Consider the following 25,223-nt stretch of genomic DNA (forward strand, 5'->3'; position numbering starts at 1 on the left):
CAGTTTTCAGTACCTAATCTATTTAAATTAGTGTATAACATGCCCCTATGAATTTGTTCTCTCTAAGGGGTGATACTGACCAGGTCCTTGGCTTAGCTTTCCTGTAATTTGAAAATAGATCTCCTCTGGTGCATTATAAGAAAAAGCTACCATTACTTCACTCAACTGCTGGTTTCTTTTCTTCCGTCCTCTCTCTCCTGCCTGCTTGCCTACTTTTTTCCCTTCCTCCTTTCTTCCTTCTTTTTTTTTTTTTTTGATACAGAATCTCGCTCTGTTACCCAGGCTAGAGTGCCGTGGCGTCAGCCTAGCTCACAGCAACCTCAAACTCCTGGGCTCAAGCAATCTTTCTGCCTCAGCCTCCCGAGTAGCTGAGACTACAGGCATGCGCTACCATGCCCAGCTAATTTTTTTCCATATATATTTTTAGTTGTCCATATAATTTCTTTCTATTTTTAGTAGAGACAGGGTCTCACTTTTGCTCAGGCTGGTCTCGAACTCCTGACCTCGAGTGATCCTCCCTCCTCGGCCTCCCAGAGTGCTAGGATTACAGGCGTGAGCCACCGCACCCGGCCCTTTCTCCCTTCTTTCACTCATTCATTTAGCAAGTTTTCACAGAGCACCTACACATGTCAAACACGGTTTTAGGCACTAAGAATACAGACTACATCTCTGCCCTCATGGAGTTTACATTCTAGTAGGAGAAACAGACAACAAAGAAATTGTGTCAGGTAGTGATTAGTACAGTGAAACAGTATGAAACAGGTAAGAAGGTTAGAGCGTAGGGTGATCAAGGAAGGCCTCTGATGAGGAGACGTTTGAGCAGAGATCTGAGGACATGAGCCAGGGAGAAGAAAGATTCAGACAGAAGGAACTGCATGTGCAAATGCCCTGAGGCAAGATCAGTCTTAGTATGTCTGGGGAATAGGAAGCAAAAGGCCATATAGTGTCATTGTGAGGACCTGGGCTTTAACTCTGAATGCAAGGAGGCCTTTGGAGAGGGTTTGTGTGCAAAGGAGTGAAGTGATGAGACTTAAATTTTTAAATGAGGAGGAAGAAAATGTAGAGGAACAGTGGCAGAAGCATGGAGATCAATTAAAAGACAATTGTAATGATTTAGGCAAGATATAATAATGGTTTGGACTGGGGTAGTAGCAGTATAGCTAACAAGAAGTGGTCAGGATTTATAATGAAGGTAGAGAGAAAGAGAAGAATGAAGAATGGCAAAATGTTTTTAGCCCAAGCATTGTAAAATTAAAATGCCCTTAATTGAGATGGGGGAGGCTACAGTAAATGCAGGTTTGGCAAGGGAAAAATAGTAGAAGCTCAGTTTTGGACATGTTAAACATGAAGTGTTTTGAGATATCCAAGTGGAAATATTAAGTAGGAACTTGGATACTATATAAAAATCTGGAATTGGAAGAGATCCAGGCTAAAGTGTGTATCAAAGTATCAGCGGCACTGAAAGCTCAGAGATGCATGAGATAACCAGGGAGTGAGAAGAGAAGAGGTCCTGTGACTGAGCTCCAGGGCACCAGGGCACCTTGGTGTCTAAAGGTTAGAGAGATAAGGAGGAGTCAAGGGAGGAGACAGAGAGGGAGCAACCAGCAAAATAGAGGTAGAAACAAGAGAATAGGGTACCAGAAACCAAGTGAAGAGAGACTATTTCTAGAAGGAGAGTTAACAGAGTCAAATACAGATAAGCTGAGCATTGACCATCAGACTTGGCAACATGGAAGTCATTGGTCACCTTATGCTGTTTGGGAATGGTGGGATAAAGGCCCGATTGGACTAGGTTCAAGACAGAGTGGGATGAGAAAAGTCAACACCACGAGTATAGAAAAACATCTATGGACCATCTCTTATGTTCCAGGTGCTGAATCCTGAAGGACTAACGGGAGTTAGCTAAACAAAGGGGACAAGGGAGTAGCAGAGGTGTTGTATCCTAAACAGAGGAAGCAGCACATGCACAGAATGAAGGCATAAGAGAATAGGTGTAGTTGATCAATGAAAAGATGATTGTCGCATTCACCAAAAGAAACAGGTTAGAGAGTAAGGCGTGAAGGGAGAAAAAGGAAGACTTCAGCCTTAGGCAAGGACAAGTTTAAAATGCCTATAGGATTTCCAGGTAGAACTGGTAGATAAGGAGAGATACCTGGTTAGAGTTATAGGTCTATCTATATAATCTGTTGATGCTACAATCTATAGTATTAACAGACAGCTGGTGGGTAAAACCAGGGGATGGATGACATTGTATACAGGGAATATGTAGAGTGGACAAAGCAGAGGACCTAAGACAAAACGTCGAGGGACTCCACCATATAAAGGAGGGGTAGAGGTGGAGAAGCCTGTTTAAAACAACAACAACATCTTGAGTAGTGGCCAGAGGAATGGGAAGAAATCTAGGAAAAAGGGACGTCACAGAAAGGAAGGAAGGAATTTTTAAAAGGGGGAGTGATCAGTAATGTCAAATGCTGTAGTTAGATCAAATAAAACACAAGTGTCCATTTCATTTGGCAGTTGAGGTAAGTGGATGTGAATAGGTATTTAAAGAAGAAGAAACAATGAATATGTGAAAAAATGCTTAGCCTCACTGATAATCAAAGAAATGTAAATTTAAGTAACAGATATAAATTGTAATCTAAACAGTTGGATCTAAGAATTTGAAGAATGCAGATACTCATCAGTGGGAGAATGGTAAATTATGGTACATGCATACAATGTAATATACTATCTGGTTAAGATTGTATGTATGGGCATGGAAGATATCAGAAGCACACAAAGTAATTAAATAAAGCAAAGTCAAGAATAGTAAGTACATAGGCCAGGCGTGGTGGCTCACGCCTGTAATCCTAGCACTCTGGGAGGCCGAGGCGGGTGGATTGCTTGAGCTCAGGAGTTCGAGACCAGCCTGAGCAAGAGCGAGACCCCATCTCTACTAAAAATAGAAAGAAATTATCTGGCCAACTAAAATATATTTATAGAAAAAATTAGCCGGGCATGGTGGCGCATGCCTATAGTCCCAGCTACCCGGGAGGCTGAGGCAGCAGGATCGCTTGAGCCCAGGCACTCACTCTAGCCCAGGCAACAAAGCGAGACTCTGTCTCAAAAAAAAAAAAAAAAAAAAAAAAGAATAGTAAGTACAGTACAGTATGATGTAGGAAAAAATTATAGTGTATAAAAATAGGAAAAAAATTGAGAGAGTATACCAAACTGTTGGCAGTGGACATCTTGGTTGGGAAGGGTAGGAGTCAAGGAGGGAAAGTTATAGTGTCTGTTCAAATCATGTGTACATTCCTATATTGATTATGAGTTTTTCCTCCAAAGTTATTCCTTTTGTAATGGAGAAAGATAATAAATTAAAAATCAGATAATGAAAATTTAAAAGAATTGGTAATTTTGGTTGGAGCTACTTCAGAGGTGTTTTGATAGTAAAATTAGAGTGAATGGAAGTTGATAAAGTGGAAATGGCAGCTATAGCCTGTGCTTTCAGGACCCTTAACTGTGAAATACAGGAGATGGCAATAGTGAGAGGGAGACATAAGTTGGGGGGGGGGTAAATTTTTTTGTAACAAACTTTTTATTTTGAAATAATTTTGGATTTAGAGTTATTAAAATAGCTTCTCCTAATGTTAACATCTTATTTAACTATGGTACATTTCTCAAAACTAAGAAATTAGCATTGGTCCAACACTGTTAACTACATGCAGGCTTTATTCACATTTCTCCAGTTTTTCTGCTAATGACAGAGGGTTGCTTTTAAGATCCACTAGACTTATAAAAGTTTACATTGTCTCCTGCTGCAGAACAGGGGGAAATTTTCACATAGATTTATGAAATAACTGACCAGGTTAAAGAATACCTGCATTAGAGTTGGGCATGGTAGCTCACACCTGACCTGGGAGGCGGAGGTAGGAGGATCACTTGAGCCCAGGAGTTTGGGGCTGCAGTGAGCTATGATTGCACTAGTGCACTTCAGCCTGGGAGGCAGAACAAGACCCTATCTCTTAAAAAAAAAAAAAGCCCTACATTTTTCCATGGAAAACAGTGAGTTAATTTGGTTCCTTTAGCAAGTATTAGATCAGGTTATATGATAGCCCAGATGCCCAGAAATTTGCTCTTTTTCTCTCCATTTTCCACTTACACCTAAGGACACAGGAACACAGACCACTAATAACCACCATCGGATATATTTTCAGGTTCTTTTCAAGCATAGATTATGCTACTTCTTGAATCTGTGCCATGTGGGCACTCAGTTCCATAATACCAGTTACCACTTTTCTCAGGAGCTGTCAGCCTAGGAATTTCTTCCCTTCCTTAGAGGTCCTACCTCCAGGTAGTCCATGATTGCAAGTCCACCGCTGTATCCTACCAAACAGCCTTCTGCCTTTTTTTTCTTCTTCTTTTTTTTTTTTTAAAGACAGAGTCTCCCTCTGTTGCCCCAGCTAGAGTGCAGTGTCATCATCATAGCTCACTGCAACCTCAAACTCCTGCGCTCAGGAGATCCTCCTGCCTCAGCCTCCCCAGTAGCTGGGACTACAGGTGCACACCACCGTGCCTAGCTAATTTTTCTATTTTTTGTAGAGACGGGGTATTGCTCTTTCTCAGGCTGGTCTCAAACTCAACCAGCCCTTTTTCTGTTTTCTCTACAATGACCATGTATTATTAAATATTTGTATAATCCAGCTCCATCCAGCCAAGTGACCTTGGGCAAGTTTCTTAATTTCTGGAAACTACTCTACAGGGCTATTATGAAAAATAAGTGAGACTATATTAAAACATGTAGTGTAGTATTCAACAAAATAGGCACCCAGTAAGTGGTGACAATTATTATTAAATGGGTGGCCCTCCCTACTCCTCCAGTCACACTTCACAATGGTGATCAACCATAGTCAACCACTGTGCCAGTCATCTCCCAAATCCTGCTTGGGTTATAGTCTCTTACTGTTTTTTCTACTCTCTCTATAGTCTCTACTGTTCCAAGCTGGAAGTGGGGAGCACAGAATAAAGTGAAATTCTTATTGATATCATCTGTATCAAGGTTTTAACTTTTTCCTAAGTACTTCCTAGAATAAGGCAATGAGATTAAAGGGCCAGGTTTGTTGCTACACTACCACAGCCTCCTTTCTCAAAGTGACATCCAGCACACTGTTCATTCTGCCCGGCAAGCTGAGAATCTTGGCAGCTCTTGCCTCTGGACCATAATTGGCTGCCTGAATCCAGATCATACCCAGGAGACCTAATACAGTGTCCTTCCTGCAGGAGCATTTGACTTGAAATTGGGATGTGACTCTGAAATGTATGTCCTTGGATAAGTCCTTTCCCTTCTTTGAGTCTCAGCCACTCCACCTGTAAAATGAAGAGGCTGAGTCAAATGAGCTATAATGTTGAAATCTTGGCATGGATATCTTCATTTTAAAAGCAGAAGGGGCCTAGCGTGGTGGCTCATACCTATAATCCTAGCACTCTGGGAGGCTGAGGTAGGTTGGATCGCTTGAGCTCAGGAGTTCAAGACCAGGCTGAGCAACAGTGAGACCCCCGTCTCTTCTAAAAATAGAAAAAATTAGCCAGGTATGGTAGCACGTGCCTGTAGTCCCAGCTACTTGGGAAGCTGAGGCGAGAGGATCTCTTGAGCCCAGGAGTTTGAGATTGCCGTGAGCTATGATTATGCCACTGCACTCTAGCTGGGGTGGCAGAATGAGACCCTATCTCAAAAAAAAAAAAAAAAAAAGAAATAAAGAGAAGAAAATATAAGTGATCTGTAACCTATTATCCAATGATAACCTAGGTTTTATCAGTCTAATACTCTTGATTGTGTTGCCCAAAATGCTTTTAGCTATTGTTTTTGTTCCATACCTTCTTCTCTTTTTTTCCCCATCTTTGATTGCCTTAGGTCCTAAAGATTTGGACAACTGCCATGGTCTGGGCAGTGCTCCTGGGAGTGATTTATGGGGGTGGGGCCTTTAGTGCTGTCAGACCACACTGCCCTGCCCCTTCTTGCCTCCCCCCTCCCCAGCAATCCCTACCTTATGCTTAAGAGAGCTCCTTTTAATAAAAGAGCATACTTACTCCTCCTGAAAATGCCCCCTAAGTGATATATCCTCCACCCAGTACTTGTTTGGAACACTGCAGGTACCCCCACCCAAATCTCTCCCTGGTCATCACAAGTAAAGTAGAAATGACAATTTTCAAGCTGCTTACAGTAACATCAAAATTATATAATGTTCTATAGAAGTTTTTTGTGATATGAACGTGATGTATAACTTTACTTTTGCATTCATTTTTATTATACAATGAACACGCATTTATTGTAAAAAGTAAATACAAGTACCCATAATCCATTGTCCAGAGATAACCTGTTAACATCCTGATGTCTTTTCTTCTACTTTTCTCTGCTTATATTTATAAATATACACGCATATTATAAAACGGGATCGTGCTGTCTTATAATTTGCTTTTTCCATTCAAAGTATCTTCTGAGCATCTTTCCATGTCAGTAAGTGTACTTGGATCACCTGATATGTATCTGAGAAAAGTAGTGTCCAGTTCCCAAGGTACAATGCCACTTTGCTTCTCAGGGCTCCTGTGTGGGCAAGGTAGGGCAGGTGAAGTCGGAGGCCTAGGTGACTCATCCATTGTGTGGCAGGACATATGTGGAGCCAAGAATGCTGCTGGCGGTTAAGGTAGCACCAGCTTCTGGAGCTGATTTTTAATTCTCTCTTTTCCAGAGAGAAAACTTTTTATGCTTCTTCTACCTCTGAACAATAATACATGCTTCCCCCAGTGGATCATCTTGTAAGCTAAGATTTAAACACTAGAATCAAGCAGTTGTTCTTCTATCACTTTTTTTCAAGCCTTGTTGCTACTTGATGAAGTGGCTCTCATAGTGTATTCAGAAGAGTAGCAGGGTGAGAGATTTAATTCCCAATATAGCTGCTAATCCTGTTTAATTCCCCGAAGTCTTTCAGTCCTAGGTTGTTTGTTTTTTCTTTCTTCATTGAAAGACCGGTGAGTCACAGACTACAGGAATGGAGAATAAGAAGGTATTGGAGTTTGCAGTTTGTTGGGAAGGTGGTGCTGTTCAGTTTATTTAGGAGTACAGTACTTTCAAAGTACAAGCATTTAATTGCACTTCAGCAAGCATATTTCTTCTATTATTGTAGAACAACAATAATAGGCAATGTCCAGGTTGTTTTCAATCTGTCTTATGTATAAATTAATTCCATTTTGGCCCCAGGTAAAAGTGGGTCTCTTAGACGCGTAAATGTGTGGCCTTTGATCATGAAAGTGAGCCACGGTGGTGTTTTCATTTGAAGTCTGCATATTTTTCAACCAAAGGATCTGTAAAACAGTGAATTTTCTGATAACTAAGACTTTATACATGGGTAAACATGTAGAGCAGGAAAAAAAGGATTCTCAGGTAAAAATAAAATTTGCCTATTCATATGCATGTAAATTATGTCAGATATAACTAAATATTTATGCAAATACTTGGAAAAGTCTGGTGACTTCTTTAGGTTTCTACAAATAGTTTCAATTTTTGATGTTCCTACCCATAATTATTGGTTATGTATAGTTTCAGCTTTGCTGCATCTTTGTTTTATTTAAAAAAAAAAAGCAGGTAATAATGAACTTTTGTTAATGCACAGTTACAGAGTTTAAAGTGCCTGGTATTTTGCTTTTTCTTTCTTGTTTTCACCATTAATCTTTGGATAAAAATCTCTTGTCTCCCATGCAACTATCATTAGAGCTGGACTCGCCTTTCTTCTCATTTTGTCCTTATAAGGCTATCCTGTTTTATCACTTCCTGCTTCAGCTCCTGACTTTTTCTCTTTTCCCCTCTCCCTCTCCTGGGGTGGATGCTTTCTCCATGTGGCAAGGCTGTAACTGTTCACAGCTGTCTGAAACAGCAGTGGACCAGGAGCAGCTTGGAGTTTTAACTTTCATTTTACAAAGAGCAACATGTTGGAACGTTTCAGCAGGCAAGTTATAACTGGCACTTACTTCTTCTTCTAGAACACTGAGAATCTTCCCCAGCACTTTAGAAGGGGGACCCTGACTGTGCTAAAGAAGAAGTGGGAGAACCCAGGGCTGGGAACAGAGTCTCACACCGACTCTTTTCGAAACAGCAGCACTGAGATCAGGCACAGAGTCGACCATCCTCCTGCTCAAGTGACAAGCAACACTGCTTCTGGAGCCGAAGCTGATCAAGAGGAGCAAATTCACCCCAGACCTAAATTCGGGTCATCTCCTGAAGCCCATATTCAGTATCGGCATCCCCGCATCAAGAACAGTGAGGATCTTAAAGACCACTCAACGGAAAGTAAAAAAATGGAAAATTGTCTGGGAGAATCCAGGCATGAAGTAGAAAAGTCTGAAATCAGTGAAAACACAGAAGCTTCAGGCAAAATTGAGAAATATAATGTTCCACTGAACAGGCTAAAGATGATGTTTGAGAAAGGTGAACCGACTCAAACCAAGGTAAGACTTGGGAGGGTTTAAAACTTGAGAAAGCCAATTCAAGTTCTAAACAAAGATTTTTCTAATCTAGACGTTCTGAGTAGAGGCAAATATGTGGTCAGTTTGTCTTTTGATTGAGTTAGATGAGTTAATAAGTCTCAAATGAATTATTTACATAGATGCTAAGAATTGCGAGTCTGCAACTCAATTTCCTGTTAAATCCAGCTCACACTGAGATTCAAGTTAATATCTAGAAATGAAGAAAATTTGATACTGATTGGATTGTGTGTTTTTGTACACTTGCCCTTTTAATTTGTCTTCCTGTGCCTTTTGTCATGTGGAGTTTTGGGGGGTGGAATTACTTGCTGAATCTCTCTCTGCTTGGACACAGCTGCAGACTGAGTGTTAAGGCCAGAGTTTAACATTAAGACTGAGGCTTGCTTGTCTCTTTGCTAGCTGAATCCCTTCTCTTCTTCTCAACTTCCTCATCTGTGCCTTCCAACAAATGTTTTCTATCAGCTAAAATCCTCTCCCAGGAAAAATCAATGAAGATAGCCAGACTAGCAATACTTTCAGGAGTTTTGACTTGCAAATGCACGGGTTGCATTTTCCTACAACTGCTAATGAAATTTGATTCTTCATGTGGATTGCAGACCCAGTCCCCAGAGGGAATTACTTAACTAGAAAATGAGTTACATATGCTGGTGATTTATAACACAATCCAGAGGCCACAGAGCTGGTAAATTTTTCCAGTTTTCTCATACTTTCCTACATATCTGGCTTTGTACACAGGGATGGTTTGTTACAACAGTCATTATAATGAAATAAACAGATCTGAGGGGGAGCAAAGCCATCATTTACTCTAGATTCCATCTAGATAGGAAAGCTCAATTTTTTAAGCTAAATATTTGGCTCAAATCCCTGTATCTGTAAATAGTTTGAAGCAGTCTTTCTGAGATTAAAAAAATATAGATAACTCATCCTGTAGTCCTCAGTTATGTTAGGTTTGACATTGTCAATCCCTTCCCATAACTAGCAGTGCCAGTCACTTCTCTGCTTAGAATTAGAAAAGTTCTTGAGTGTTTGGGATTATGTTTGAAGACACAGAAAGAATTTTTGGAGATTTGTTCTATCTTTTCTTTAAAACCAGCTGGCAAGAGTTTTAACCACAAAGCAGTTTTGTAACTTTTCTGAAACTCTTCCCTCTCAGTTTTTAGTTTTTTAGTCCTGCCAACTCCCTCTTTCCCCTTTATGGTTTTAAAAAATGTTTCCTTTATTTAAATAGGAAGAAGAATTTTAAATAGAAGGGAAAAATGTCAGAAATCTTTAAATAGAGAGGAAGGGGCTTTGTTATGACTCAAAGCACCATTGTAAGTCTCCTCCTCGCAGACCCTGCTAGGGGCAGGACAGCTGATGTCATGCCAGTACACACAATGTAGATTCAGTGCAAAAGGCTGGTGCATGTCAAAACTGGCCTAAGGTAGGAAATGACTGGGACTGCAGCAAACAAAAATGCTGATTATGTGTAAGGATCTGGTGAGAAACTTTTTCTCATAAATGTCTAGGGAGAGATAGGTCAGAACAAGCCTATCTCTTTATGCCTGGTGGGAGAGGCTCTCCATACTCCCCATATAAAGATCCTACTGGATCGCTGATGGCACTGGGCAACTTGATTGCTAAAGGTATAGGAAGATGGAAGAGTTCTAAGATTCATCTGGGCATCTTTAGGTTTGGTTGTTTTTGTGTGTGTACCATTTTTTATTTCCTGATTAGTCATTTATTACTTAATGGACTGCTTAGGGAGTTCAAAGCATAGCCATCCTTGGTTCTTTATAGCTGTTTCTATCCGAGCATCATTATCCATGTTGAAAACAGCCTAGATTACTGTAAAAAGTTTTATCTAATAACCGTCAAGAAAAGTTTGGTCTACTTTAGGTTAAGAAATAACTAATCAGTTTGAGCTCGAAACTAGATTATGGTTATTGTTAACTTAATTTCAGCTTTAACAGGCATGAGTCTTTCATAAGAAGTTACCTATTTGGATCTTTGTAAGGAAGCTCTGAGAAATATGGTAAGGACACTAGAAATCCTTTCAGGAGCAGGATTATACAAGAATGTATATCTCAGAGCTAACAAATTAGTCCTTCAGTGTGACAAACGAATACATTGGGTGCAAATTGTGTGACTCTGGTTCTGTAATTGAATTTTAGAGAACCGGACTGAATCTCAACTAACTAGGGGAGTGGGATGAAGGAGCACATAGTCAATGGAAATACATGGTCTAATGTCTCAACCTCCTAAATCTTTTTATCAGAGTTATTTACAGGAGGTGAAGTTGACTGGCTTGAGTTCCACTTAGTGTCTCTTGCTCCCTTTTGTCTGAGATGGATTCTGTTCTTGTCCGCTTATTTCTCTTCCCGGTCTCTGCTTTGTCTTTTTCTCTTTCCCTGTGTAGTCTCATTTGTTTCCTTGATTCTAAAGAGGTGGTTCCCAACTGTAGATTTTAATCCTGAAATCTTAACCCAAGCTTTAGCCCTATATTTCTGAATTTCTGCCAGATCAGACATCTCTTTGTGAATACCCCTTAGGCCCTCCAATTCAAGAAGGCTAAAAAAGAATCCATTATCTTACCAACCAAAACCTGCTCTACTCCTAGTGTCCTTTAAAGCATCATGATTCACCCAGTCTTCTGATCTATAAGTCTCGGAATCAGTTCTTCCCTGCCTGCCTCCTCCTCCCCAAGTCAGTCACTTACTAAGCCCTCTAAATAAGCCCACCCTCTAGACATCTCTCAGATATGGGCTATTCTTTCTGGTCTTATATCTGGTTCCACGGTTTGGCCTTATCACATCTTGCCTAGAATGTTGCCAGAACCTCCCTCATTGGCCTCTCATTTCTTTCTTCCCATCCTTTCTCCACACCGTCGCTATTTATTTTTCTAAACATAGTTGTAAATTATGTTACCCTTGATCAGGAACTTTTGATGCCTCAAAAGTAATCCATATTTAATACTGAGGTATTCTATAGTCTGAGCTCAACCTGTCTTTTTAGTTTCATAGACAATTGTATATGCAAACCTTGGATTACTCTTCATTCTCTCAATTTCATGCCCATCCCCCAAGTACTACCTTTTGAATCTTACTCCTGAAGTTCTGTCAAGACTGTGAAGGCTTACCTCAATTTCTTCCAAATAAAATTAACTTCACCCTTCTCTTCTTCCTATAGAATTTTCTTTTTACTTCTTTTTGGGCACTTATATCATGTTCCCTATAACAGTCATGTATGAATCTGTATACTCCCCAGCCTATAATTTCCTTCAAAGTGAGCATGTTTTTATCCCCCAGTGGTCAATAATTTGTATTTGTTAAATAAAATGACTCAGATAACTTATTCTCTATCTTTGGTAAATAGATAGCTTATTCAGGTCAGATAGGATATTCTGGTCAGGTGGTTTAGTTGAATATGATGGTTCTGATTCCTATGAGTGAATGTGTGGTAGATGAATTAATGTAACCTATTACTATTACTAGAAAAAAGAAATGCCATAGTGATATTTGGGGGGCAGATGAAGTCATTTTGGCCCCCTCAAATACTAACATAACCACCTCTATCTTCCAGCTATTATACTCCTGAATTAGACAACATAGGTATATATCCAGATGAATATAATAAAGAGTCATTTCCTCTAGCTTTCTAACTCATCAGTGAGTTACAATGAGTTAGAAATCCCCATCAAAATTGTTGACATATAGATCCTAGAACCATAAGGGACTTTAAGAGGTTATTTAATCCAGCTCACTGCTCTCAGTCAGGATATTACAATCCCAATTTAACAGATGAGAACAGATGAGGTCAGAGAAGTTAATTGATATGCCCAATGTCATGTGGCTAATTAAATCAGAACAGGACTGAAATTTAGTACTCCTACCATATAACATTATCTTCATGGATATTAACATAACTGTTTATTGGATAGAAACAACTGGCATGGCCCTACACGTCTTTGAAATCTAAGGAAACTAGGAAAAATTGAAAACATATCAACAAAGACATTAGCTCTCCCTCTTCTCACATTTTATGTTTAACTGAAAAGCATCATGGCAATGAACAGAAGAAATACATTGGAATGCAAGAAATGTGTGCTAAAACTCCAGAAGCTTATAGGTTTGGAACTTTTTCTTATTCTTATCATGTAAATTAAATAGTCATCTGAACAACACACACACAGCTTTTTCTTCTGTTTTCACTAGAAGAGAGAAGAAAAGGCCAAGTAAGCCAGGAAAAAAAGAGTAACTCATCAGTTGTGCACAAGACTCTTGAGCCTTTTTGGTCTTTATCATTACATAACTAGTTTTTAGATAGTTTTGGTCACTGTATGCTCATTGTTTTGTGTTCTTTATTTTTTGTTTGGGCTTTTTCACATACTCTTTCCTACGTATCTTCCTAGTTCATGTAGTTATCCTTTTATGGCAATACATTTCATTATACTGTTTAATCATTCTCCAATAATTAGATTCTTTTCTAGCATAATAGAAAAGCTCTAAGCATCTTGGCAGAAATGTTTTGTTTTTATTTTCTTTGGAGTGTATTACTGAAGTGATATTATCATAGTCAAAAGTTGTAATTTGAGTGGGGAGGGGTAGAAAAAAAGATGTAATTCATTAAACATTCTTCTTACATCAAAAGATATGATTTATTTATTTATTCTTACATATTTTCAGCTTCTTGTCAAAGATAGTACTATTTTCTAATACTTCTAGCACAATCTAAGGACACATTCCTCAAAGCTTCATCAGCATTTGGTTTTTATCATTTTTATCTATTTATATTAATTTAATAGATATGAAATATTACTCTCCTTCCTTTTCTTTTTTCCTAATTGTAAGACTAACACATAATTTTTGTAGAATGCTTAGAAATGCAGAAAATGTAGAGAAATCCTGCCACCTGGAGATTAGTGCTCTTTCTATGTGTATTGTTTTACTTACATGAACTCCATTTTCCTTCTTCCTGAAGAAGGAAATTTTTATCTTCAGTACTTTGAGAAATGAAGGCTAGGTTTTATCTGTACCTCATGATCCCCATGCATATAATTCAGCAAAGTTCCATTTTCCCCTAAAAGCCACCCTTCTCCACTGTGGAGGGATGAGAGTCTAAAGGAAGGTCAAAGTTGAAAGGTTGAAGGAAATGGCTGAGTAAGGTAGGAGATTCTCAGTAAATTGAAGGGTTGAGAATCAGCTTTTAAAGAGAATCTTTCCTGAAAATAGGGGTAGAGGAGACAGGAAATCCTGCTTTGTGACTTATTTAGTACGTACCAAATTTTATTTCTTTTAAAAAATTACAGAAAAAAGAAATTGTGCAGACTGCAGACCAAAAGCCCCAAACTCTTATCCTTTTATTGGTACTTGGTGTGTTTGATTTATGGATTACAAAAAATATTTAAGAGGCATCACATTAATGAGAGTTATGGTCAGCTGACAGGAAGGAGGACTTGTGGGGTGGGGTGAGGCCAAGCCTTAGGAAATTCCGGAAAATCTTAGAGTGTCTTGTCTTTTTCTCTTTCCTTGACATTATAATGATTAAGGCTCCCTCAAGTGTCTGAGTAAAAAGCACTGACATGTGATAAAAAGTCTATCACAGAAGAGTATTTTGGGTATTAGAACTCCTGTTGCGTGTTTTTGTTTTGTGCTCCTTTACTTCCTTGAGAAAAACTGGAGGAAACCCCTCCTTCTTCCTGTGCTGCAGATTACCACTTGTGAAATGTAGATCATAAAATTCATCTTAATGCCTTTGAGATCTTGTTATTCTTAATGGTTGAGTGGTCTGGAAGTGAAAGGTATTGAAAGTAATGCTCAGTGCTTCACCTGGGATCTCATTAAATCTGTTTTATCTCGGAGCTCCTCAGAACCACAGTCAAGTATAACGGAATTTCATACAGTTCTCTCTAAGACCAAATAGCTTTGCACATTCACTTTTTTAGTACTTGAAAGAAAATAATTCAGAGTATTGATACCTCTGTGGATCAAAAGGCTTTTAAAAAAAACACAGGCCTTTATTTTATTTAACCCAGGGATTTAAATAAAAAGCTACCAAAGATGGGAAATTTTATGCATCTAAAAGCAAAGAAAGCCTCTGCCCTGGCAGGATGTGTGTTCTGGTTCTAAATGTCTGTGTTTCCAATAACACCAGTGAAGGGGCTTCACACAGGACTGCAAAGGGATATGTATCTAGAACTAAAGAGACAGAACTGAGCTCTCTGCAGGTTGCAACATGTAACACATATTCGTGGAATTGTACTTCAACTTTACCTTTGACAGAATGTGAATACCTGTATTAAGAATGCAGAATGCATTTCCTTTTGGTTAAAAAAAAAAAAAGTACATCTCCAGGCTTTCTCCCTTTTTGAGTCCTGAGAATTCTAATTTTTGTAGCGGTTATCTTATAGTACAGCAGCATTTGGGATAAATCTGTGGAATTTTCTTTATTCTACTGATCAGCAAATGAAAAGTGTTTGAAAACAAAAGAAAAAATGTAGATGCAGGGTGTCCTGCCACACCTATCTTTCCTCCGTGGCTGAAGATCTTTATTTTCAGATGGGAGGTGCTCCCAGAGCAAGAGTGTGTGGAGTAGTGGGAGTCGTAGGGATGCAGTTGATGTTGGTGCCACTGGCCTGAGTATGATATGGCAGGGTTAGAGTTGCTACAGATTATTTTAGTTTTTTTTTTAAAAATAGACTCACTAATGTAAATAGCAAAGCTGACTGAAGATAAATTATAGTAAATGTATACTGAATTTGTAAGAAACTATTCTTCTTGGTGTGGTACAAACAAACCAATCCTTGGTTCTGATTTCTGAAGTGACATTTTCTATCTGTGGCGGCAGGGGGTGTAAAAAAAACTTGTAAAAGTGATAATTTACTTTCTTAAACTTTATTGTTAAGTTGATTAAACCATTGAACTTAAAGGTTTAATAACTATTTACTAATGTTGAATTCAAAAGGGTGCTAAGTGTTTTATTCTTATCTCCTGTCATACTGGATTTCAGATGTCTATAATTTTAGGTTGCCTGGAAATAAATTGAGATTTGAATGATAGAATCTGGTCGAAGGCTGTCATTACAAGCTAAATAAACATGACATACGCCCTGTGTACTATGTCTGGGAATATTCTTTGACACTAAATAGCTTTCTCTTGAGTTACTTTTCCAGTCTTAAAAATTATAATTTATAACTTTAATTAGAGATCTACCCTAGATATGAGCAATACAAATGTAGTGATTTATAGGAATCACAAAATACTGTATTCAAAAAATCTGTACCATCTGCTTTTTTTTAAGTCCTGGAAATATATGGGTGAAAAGGCATGGTCACTATAGTCCCTCAGTGAGTTTACAGTCCAGTAGAAGGACAGTCACATAACAATTTGATAAACATTGTAACAGAAATGTGACCAGATGCCTTGGGAACAGAGAAAAGATTACCTAAATTTATGTAAGTGAGGTAGGTCAGACCTCATATTGCATACACTCAGTTAGTCTTAAAGGAACAGGTGTTTGCTGGAAAACAGAAAGACAAAAGGTAATCTGGGTGGAAGGAACCTCATTTACAGTATCAGGGACCTCACTGCAATTTGCTTTTCCTAGAGGGTAAAGGATGACGGGGAGAATACCTAGAGAGGAAGCTGAGTAGGTAGGAACCAGATCCAGAACAGGATTTCTGTGACATACTAAGCACTTTGGATTTAATTCAAGGATTGGCTGGGAATTCTGAAAGAATTTTGAACAGGAGAGTAAAATATTAATAGATTTATATTTTGGGATAATTACTTTGTGTTATTTGAGATAATAGCAGCATCATAGAGACTGGATTGGAAGAAGAAGAACCAGTTAAAAAGGTGTAATGCAATAGTCCAGGGAAAAGATGATGAAGACTTGAACCAAGGCACTAGCAGCAGGGATAAAGTGGAAGAAGAAAGGAAACAGCAGATACTGCCATCAGGGCTTGGCAGTTTGGAGGACATGTCATTATCGTCTGGGATGTGAGGATTCCCCTCCAAGGACTGTTTATATTACAAAGCTTGCTGGTTAGGCAGTGATCATTAGCAGAGAGCATTACATATATGGAGTTACTTATTTTTCCCTGGGCACCTGTGAATATGTAGTGCTTGATATTTATAATATCTTTTAAAAATCTATGGAATATAAAAACCAATATAAATCTCATCTCTTCTAGATTTTATTTATAAAGGAGATTTGCAAGCTTCCTTTTTGAACATTGCCTCAAGATTAACCATCTTTTCTGCAAAGCTTATTGTTGGGTTTGTTTTCCAAACAGATTCTTCGGGCCCAAAGCCGAAGTGCTGGTGGAAGGAGGATCTCTGAAAACAGCTATTCTCTGGATGACTTGGAAATAGGCCCAGGTAAGCAGGGAGTTGCATGTGTGTGAAGTCCTCTAGGAAGTACTCATTAGTAGCAATTCTTTTTGGACTCAAAGCCCATGCGTTTAAAGGAAGGTTGACACAAATTAAAAGGAAGTCTGTTATACAAGCCATTCTCAAATCTTGTTGCTCTCGATAAATGGCATTTCTTGTCTTTTTAAACTATCCTTGTCAATGGTAACCTGTGGTAACCTAAGGGTACCTTTGAGGGCTTACAAGTGAAGTGCTACAGTCAGTTTTGGCTCCATGGTCACATGGGGTTTGAGGGCTTCAATAGATGGACTATGTGCCCTATCAAGATTGATTATCCTGTTCTTTTCTGGCTGGAATCATGAGGGTGTCAAAGAGAAGAAAACAAAGGTTCCTGCTTTGCCAGAACCCTTAAGAAAAAGTGAAGGAATTTTGCAGAGCTGAAGGTCTAGTGCCTGAAAAGAAGTTTGCCCAAAAGATGCTTCAAAAGGCAAAGAAGAAGCTTATCTATGAAAACACTAAGTGCTGGCACAAGGAATCCAAGCAGATGTACAGAACTGTGGTTTGAATGGCTAGGATGGCAAGAAAAGCTGGCAACTTCTATGTACCTGCAGAATGCAAATTGGCAGGCATTTGTCATCAGAATCAGAGATATCAGTGGTGTGAGTCCAAAGGTCCGAAAGGTGTTGCAGCTTCTCCTTCACCAAAGCTTCAATAGAAGCTTTGTTAAACTCAATAAGACTTCAGTTAACGTGCTGAGGATTGTAGAACCATATATTGCTTGTAGGTAAACATGATTTTGGCAAAATCAATAAGAAGTAAATTGTCTTGACAGATAACACTTTGAATGCCTGATCTCTTCATAAATATGGTATCGTCTGCATGAAGGATCTGATTCATGAGATCTGTACTGTTAGAAAATGCTTCAAAAACAAGTAACTTCCTGTGGTCCTTCAAATTATCTTCTCCTCAAGGTGGAATGAAGAAAAAGACCGCCATTTTTTAGAGGGTGGAGATGCTGACAACAGAGAAGACCAGATCAACAGGCTTATTAGAGGGATGAACTAGCCAGGCACAGTGGCTCACACCTGTAATCCTAGCATTTTGGGGGTCCAAGGTGGGAGGATCACTTTAGCTCAGGAGTTTGAGACCAGCCTGGGCAAAAGAGCAAGACCCCATCTCTACAAAAAATTTAAAAATTAGCAAGGCATGGTGGTGTGTGCCTGTGGTCCCAGCTACTTTGGAGGCTGAGGTGGGAGGCTTGAGCCCAGGAATTAGAAGTTACAGTGACTATGATCGGGCCACTGCACTCTAGCCCAGCCTGGGAGACAGAGAGGCCTAGTCTCTATTTTCCTTTTTTTTAAAGGATGAGCTATGGTGTCTACCATGATTATTTTTGTAATCTTCTCAGTTAATAAACAGTGACTGCTTTAAAATTGAAAAAAAAAATTGGTTATCATGTATTACCAGTGGTAACGTTAACACCTTGAGAGTATGGAATTATGAGGGGGCATATGTAAGCATTTCACAAAAGAAAACATTAGTAAACACAGGAAAATTATCAGCCTCCTAGTAATCAAAGAAATGCAAATTAAAACAGCATCGAGTTCTAAAATATGCAGTGCTCAATAATGGTAAGGGTTCTCCTTTTAATGTTAGGAAAGTGAGTGAATATTACTTTATAAATGACAAAAATATTCCTAATTCCCTTCTTTGTACTTGTAATAGAAGAAATTGGCCATTACATTACAATAGCCCAAAATGTAGAATCTTGAAATCATTTGAATCAGGTTTTATCTTCTAATAAAACATGTTATTTGGATGCTTCCAGGACAATTGTCATCTTCTTCATTCAACTCAGAAAAAAATGAGAGTAGGCGAAATCTGGAACTCCCACGCCTCTCAGAAACCTCCATAAAGGATCGGATGGCCAAGTACCAGGCAGCTGTGTCCAAACAAAGCAGTTCAACCAACTACACAGTATGTGTTCTGCATCATTCACTCACTTATCTAGCAAATGGTCATTGAGTACTGGGACTAGGAAATGTCACCCAGACCCTTATGTGTGAGCCCTGGCTCTTTCCCTGGTTCTCTAACCGTTCTCTTTTCACATAAATACTACCCTCACTTCATTTGTAATTCTTACCATGGTCTAATCCTGACTTTGCTTTCCTAGTCCTCATTCCCACCCCACTTATTTTTTTTTTTCTCAGCCAGCCGTGTCATTGAGAGTTTTCCTAGATCTTCTACTTAATCTTTTGTTGTTATTAAAGAAGTAGTGTTTTATTAGTTTTAACAGAAACACTTATTTTATTTTGGTTTTTGAAGGAAGAAGGAAGAATATTGGTGAGAAATAGCAGATGCGTTCAACGTTAATGTGGGATGTTTTTTGCTGTATTTTATTGAGATATAATTCACATAATGGAAATCACCATTTTAGAGTATACAATTCTGTGATTTTTAGTATATTCACAAGGTTATACAACCATTACCACTGCCTAATTGCAGAACCTTTCAATCACCCTGAAAAGAAGCCCCATACCTCTGCGAGCTCCAATGCCCCCTCCTGTCATACCCTGGAAACCACTAATCTTTCTGTCTTTATGTATCTGCCTATTCTGGACATTTCATATAAAGTAATCATATCATATATGGTCTATTTAATCTTTAATCCTATGATGAAATGATTTCCTAAAGAGGTAGAATAGTGGATAAGAAAAAGGGGGAGAAATGACAAGAAGATGACATGCTCAGTAAGCGTGAAAATTTGATACTATAAATAGAAAAAAGGGTCTTTTCATTTTACATCGTCCTGTGCTTAACTGACAAGCTGATACTATGGAACTTCTTAACTGAAATTACCTTTTAAAGACCATTTATTCATATGTACACATATACGCACATGTACATATGTACCTTTCAAACATTTGTTTCTTTTAAGAGTTCAAATTACAAACCATTAATTGCTTGATATTCTAATTTTTTTAACAAAGTTAGAAGAATTTTACTTGTTCCTAGGCAGACTGAAACTGGTGCATATTAGAAATCATAACATGCATTCCAGGAGTTAAATCTTTTCCTCTACCTAATTCTCCAGCAGTATTGGTGGATTCATTTGCTGGGCAATGAATAATTTCATCTTGATTTTTTACTGTAGTTTTAAGAAGAGATGATTTGTGTAAATCAATAGCAAAGTGGAACATCACAGGCTCGTTATTCACTGTGTGAAAATGAGCAAATTTAGACTTCAGTTAGAAGGCAGGTCAGGAGATAGATGATCTGCGAAGCTTAATTTCCTCTTGTTACAGGATTTTGCTGCTTCTTGGTCCCTTCCTGCTGTAAACATTCTGACCAGGTGACTCCCTAAGTGGGAAAACCTGTTCAGTGACTTTTTTAAAACTCCTAACAGTTTCTGCATTACAGTTTGCCTGCTCTGGAGATTATAAGAGTTGAAAAGTCTTCAGGAATTCTTGTAAAAAGTACTTTTTATCTCATCCCAAAAGAATTTCCCAGGCCCCTTACAGAATATGGTCGTAACAAGGCACATACTTTTGGCACAGTGGTTTTGGAGATGGGGTCAGAAACGAGTTGTTTGGGTGTAATGTCTTCTGCAGTGCTGCCTGCCAGCTCCTACTCATAGATTCACCTCCAGAGCTGTGTGCCTTAACCCAGAATACCATACCTGAGTGAGTCAGCCACGCTCCCTTCATTGGCCCTGTGGCCATAACTTACTTGTTTCCTCCATGCCTAAAGAATCACAGAAAACTGAAAGGTACTCGATTACTAAATTACAAGCAGGCTAAAAGTAGAAAATGTCCATATTCATCTACTTCTATGTTGATTTTATATTTAGTAGATGAGTCCATTTTAATATTCTGCCCCAAGTGTCCTTTGCAAGGAAAAGAATGTGATTACACTTATTCCTTATGACAATATTAATGCATGCTTTTTTATGTTGAGGCTCTGTTATGGAAAGTAGAATAAGGTATGTCTTTAGTACAATATATGAGTTTTATGTGAAAGACATGTTTTTGAAAGTCCCACGAAAAAGATTGTTTTATGGTATCATTAAATATAAATTCAGTTTTTATATGTATACATCATCCCTGTCTCTCTTTCCAGGCCGGGCGGGCATTTTTATATATATGGTTAGTATATTTTCTTAATTCTTGGCACTTGGCATCTCCTTTCCCCTGCTCCAGAATGGTCTTTTCTGATAAAACTCACAAGCTTTGCACTCCCACAAGCTCTGCTGCTAGAAGAGTGAATCACAAGAACATTGTATGTGGGGGGGCGATCTGTGCGTGTGCACACGTGTGTGTGTCTGTGTGTGTCTGTATTCTAATGAGCATCCAGTTTTAGACTAGTATACAAATATTTAACTCTGAGATATGTGTCCACAAAGCTGCTTTTGTCATTTCACTAGTCAATGGGTTTTGCTTGTGAGAGTTAGGGGGTTGATTTGACCTGAGGCCTCTTAGAAGAATTTGTTTTTTAACATTTCAAGTTTATTTAATAGATGTGCTCTGAAGAGAATGGAATGATGAGAATTTTTTTTAAAAATTCACAGATTATTTTTATTTTGTAGAATGAATTGAAAGCCAGTGGTGGTGAAGTCAAAATTCATAAATTGGAGCAAAAGGAGAATGTGCCCCCAGGTCCTGAGGTCTGCATCTCTCATCAGGAAGGAGAAAAGGTAGGTTGAAAAGTCTGATGACCAGTTGCCAAGGAGGCATGTGTTCTAAATTAGATGCTTAAAATTAGAAGCTCTAACTCTAGGCTGTAGGGTGTCTGGGAATTTGGTAACAGCTGCCAGGACAGATTGTCATTTTTGCAGGTCACATAATTTTGGCTGGGGAGTTCTGCAACTTATAGCTGACCAAATAATGTGCCTTCATTGGAAAAGTCTTTTGCTCAGCAGATACTTAGAGGGTGTAGAGCTGAAGTGATTTTTAAAAACCTGTTTGATTAGAGATATTATCTTCAAAGTACTTGTATATTCTTAAGTACATATTTAGTACATTTTATGCAAGAAAATCTCATTCTTTCACTTAAAGTATTTGAAAGGTAGGCACTATGCTAAGCATAGGGAATACTAAGCTTAAAAACTACAGACAAACCATTCCATGTGGTCTTTATGTGCAAGGAGACAGAGTAGAGGAGAGATGAATAATAAGTTAGCTATCATAAAACAGTGTGATAGGTCCTGTGAGAGAGGTATACAGGGCCATGAAAGCTCAATCTAAGGACATTTAACCTGACTTTCTCAAGAAGGTGATGTCTGAGCTGAGTCTTGAAGAATGTGTGGAAATAGGCCAAAAATAAGGGGAAGATTGAGTAAGGAAAAGGGCAATCCAGATGGATACAAGAGAGGTTTGGAAACTAAACTGGTAGCTTACTTAGGTATTGCAGATTTGTTGGCTATTATATGGAGCATGTGGTACATATGGGCAGTGGTGAGAGACAGGTGGAGGGAGAGGGCCAGGGTCTGGAAAAGCTTTATATGCCACCCTTAAAGGTTTGGATGTAGTCATGCAGCAAGGGAAAGCCACTGAAAGATTTTAAGCAAATCATATTTGTGTTTTGTGCATTAATCCTCAAATGAATGGCTTAGTTGGATATTTATGTCACAATATTTATGTCAAGCAAATTTATCATGTTCTCTGCCAATCCATTACCCAATCTTTTTAATCTTTCGGTCGATGTATTAATCAAATGGTAAGTGAGGTGAGGAGAAAGGGCTTTCAAATCTATTAAATTGATTAATCTTAGGAGAAAAGCCACTGTTTCTGTTACACATATTGATACCCTTGATGCCAGGCTTCCAAAAGGTGAGGAGATCATTAAAATGGGTAAAGAGCAATGGTTTGCAAACTTATTTGACTACAGCAGACTTTACAAAGTAGTGTGATGTATTGACAGAACACTAACAGGAACTCATGAGAGATACTGCACACATGGATCAAAGTAGGCACACAGAAAAATGGTATCTGATGGCTACAAAATTTGATTCATAGACTAGAACCAAAGAAAAATAGAAAAGTTAAATCACTTCATTTTATAAAAACATATCACAAATGTATGTTGAAATAATAAGACAAAATATTTGATAGTCATGTGTTACATAGTCATATAATCTCAAATAAATTGCATATATCCTTGTGACAGTGGGCTCAAGCATTAGTCCATGGATCACATGTCATGTATCAAATGAGTTCTCTTGTTAAACTATCTGGTTTTTCCATGTTTTAAAGGGGTGATTATTTCTTAAGAATAACTGAGTAGACTGGGCATAGTGGCTCATGCCTATAATGGGAGGCATGAGGCAGGAGGATTGTTTGAGGCCAGGAGTTCAAGGCTGCAGGGAGCTGTGATCACACCCCTGTACTCTAGCCTGGGAGACAAAGCAAGACCCTGTCTCTTAAAAAATAAATAAATAATAAAAATTTAAAAATAAATTTTAAAAAACTGAGTAAATATGTTTGGAATTTTTTGTACATATTATAAAAAAAAAAGAAAGAAAGAAATTTTATGAGAAAAATATTCCCAGCGTTTGAAATTCCCCCATCTTTACCCCAGGAGTCTTAGAAATAATCATCTGGAAAATAATGCTTGGATTGTCCCAATATATAATTTCATGTTTCCTTCTTGATTGTCTTCATGCTGATTTGAAACTAGAACTCTGAACTGAACTGGAGGATCAGAACATTTTAATTATAGCCTAAAAGGATATTAGTGCAACTGAATCATGAAGTGGGTGGGAAAGAAAGGGGACAAAGATAGTACATATTCTTCAAACACACACTGCAGGTTTATAAACCCTTGGCTGCCTTAAAATTTGCAAAATTTTTCAGAGCTTTAGATGTCCTTTTGGCTGTTTACCTAGCTTTTGTTAACCAATACTTAAGTGCTCTTTGAACTTTGGCTTGTTAGAAAAGGACATTAATGCTAGAATAAACTTGCTTGAAATGGAATATTTTGTCAAGGTATTGTTTTTCCCTTTTTCTTCTTGTGAATTAATTTGTGCTTTCCTTTGATGAAATGTTTGAGCAAAATCTTCTGTGCTCCCCTGGCTGTTCCTGCAGTGAAGTCATCTGGTTGGCCATGTGAATGATGTCATGATTGGCATTAAGTTTATCTCACAGGTTCAAGGTGGCCAAATTAGAGGTGAGAGAAGAACATTCTAGGATGGACGTACCTACTAATTAACAAGAAGAATTGAAGAACTTTTTACGGCCATGTATAACTTTCAGAAAATTTATTTCATGTCATTAGATGAAATAACACAAGGAAGGTGATCAGTTTAATACCTTGCAGTAAACACTCAATAAATGTTGGCTGTTATTATACTGGTTTGTTTTATGCCATGTCAGAATTCCTGTAATGAATAGTGGAAAAAACGACCATGCTGAAATTCAGATACATTCAGCCAACAACTTAATCTCCACTGTAAATCTATTCAGTTTATTAGACATCCTGGTATAAACACTCAGTATTGCCCATAAAATCCCTGACATCTGAATGAAAGAAAATTATATGAAGAGTGTACTTTGGGTCACTTTGTGGACCCTTCAAGATTTTGGGTGTGGAGGAAGATACCAGGAAGTCACAGGAACCAGTAGAAAGGAGGGGGAGAGCTAATAGAGAGTTCTTTTATTTAAATTTGATGGTTTGGGGGAAAAAGATATATACACCTATACATAAGATCCGCTGTCTTATTAAACACTGCCATTTTTAAACTGGGATTAAAAGGGAAACTATCCTTGAAGCTAATACCAGAGGTTGGTTTTAGGTAAATTTGTCTTCTAGCTATTAAAAGGTCTTCTGTATGGGCAAGCTTGTTTCTACAGAATGTGTTTGGGAAATAGGAATTAGGAAAATGAAAAAATAGGAATAGTTCCTATATTTAAATACATTATCTTGCCTTTGAGTGAGTTATGGTTATATGGTGAGGAGCCTTTCTCTCCTTGATAGAGGGTTTTGTTTTTGCTTTGTTTTTCGAGAATGGAAAGATATGGTTTAGAAGTTCTTTTATAAAGGGAGATGATGCGCACTTTTGGCAGTTGAGTGCAGTCTGTTTCTCACATTACTCTATAATTGAGAGGCATGTTAATATCCTCATAAAAGACATTTTGCTGCCTCCTGTTTAAATGCTCAGCTGTTCTGATGCCCGTTATTTCCCCCAGGCAGCCAGTGACTGACTGGAGTCAGCAGGTTTTTATGGCATTAACAGCAGTCTGCTCTTTTATTTTTAATGCGATTCTTAATCCCCTGCCCCCCCCCTTTTTTTGTAGGTTTCTGCAACTGAGAATAGCCTGGCAATCCGTTCCACCCCTGCTGAAGATGACTCCTGTAAGCATT

At 38.3% G+C, this 25,223-nt stretch overlaps 1 protein-coding gene and 1 pseudogene across 1 annotated transcript in view; both read left to right on the forward strand.

The window, feature by feature from the left end:
* LIMA1 (LIM domain and actin binding 1) overlaps positions 1 to 25,223 on the forward strand; it is an 81,453-nt gene that overhangs the window by 41,002 nt on the left and 15,228 nt on the right. Inside the window, exons 4-8 of the mRNA XM_045554943.1 lie at positions 8,014 to 8,478; positions 16,790 to 16,874; positions 18,694 to 18,842; positions 21,451 to 21,558; positions 25,157 to 25,214. Of these exons, the coding sequence (XP_045410899.1) occupies positions 8,014 to 8,478; positions 16,790 to 16,874; positions 18,694 to 18,842; positions 21,451 to 21,558; positions 25,157 to 25,214 (865 nt within the window). The remainder of the gene's footprint in view (positions 1 to 8,013; positions 8,479 to 16,789; positions 16,875 to 18,693; positions 18,843 to 21,450; positions 21,559 to 25,156; positions 25,215 to 25,223) is intronic.
* Positions 17,295 to 17,994, forward strand: LOC123640383 (annotated as a pseudogene).

Source organism: Lemur catta, chromosome 6 (genome assembly GCF_020740605.2).
Source record: "Lemur catta isolate mLemCat1 chromosome 6, mLemCat1.pri, whole genome shotgun sequence".
Lineage (NCBI taxonomy): Eukaryota > Metazoa > Chordata > Mammalia > Primates > Lemuridae > Lemur > Lemur catta.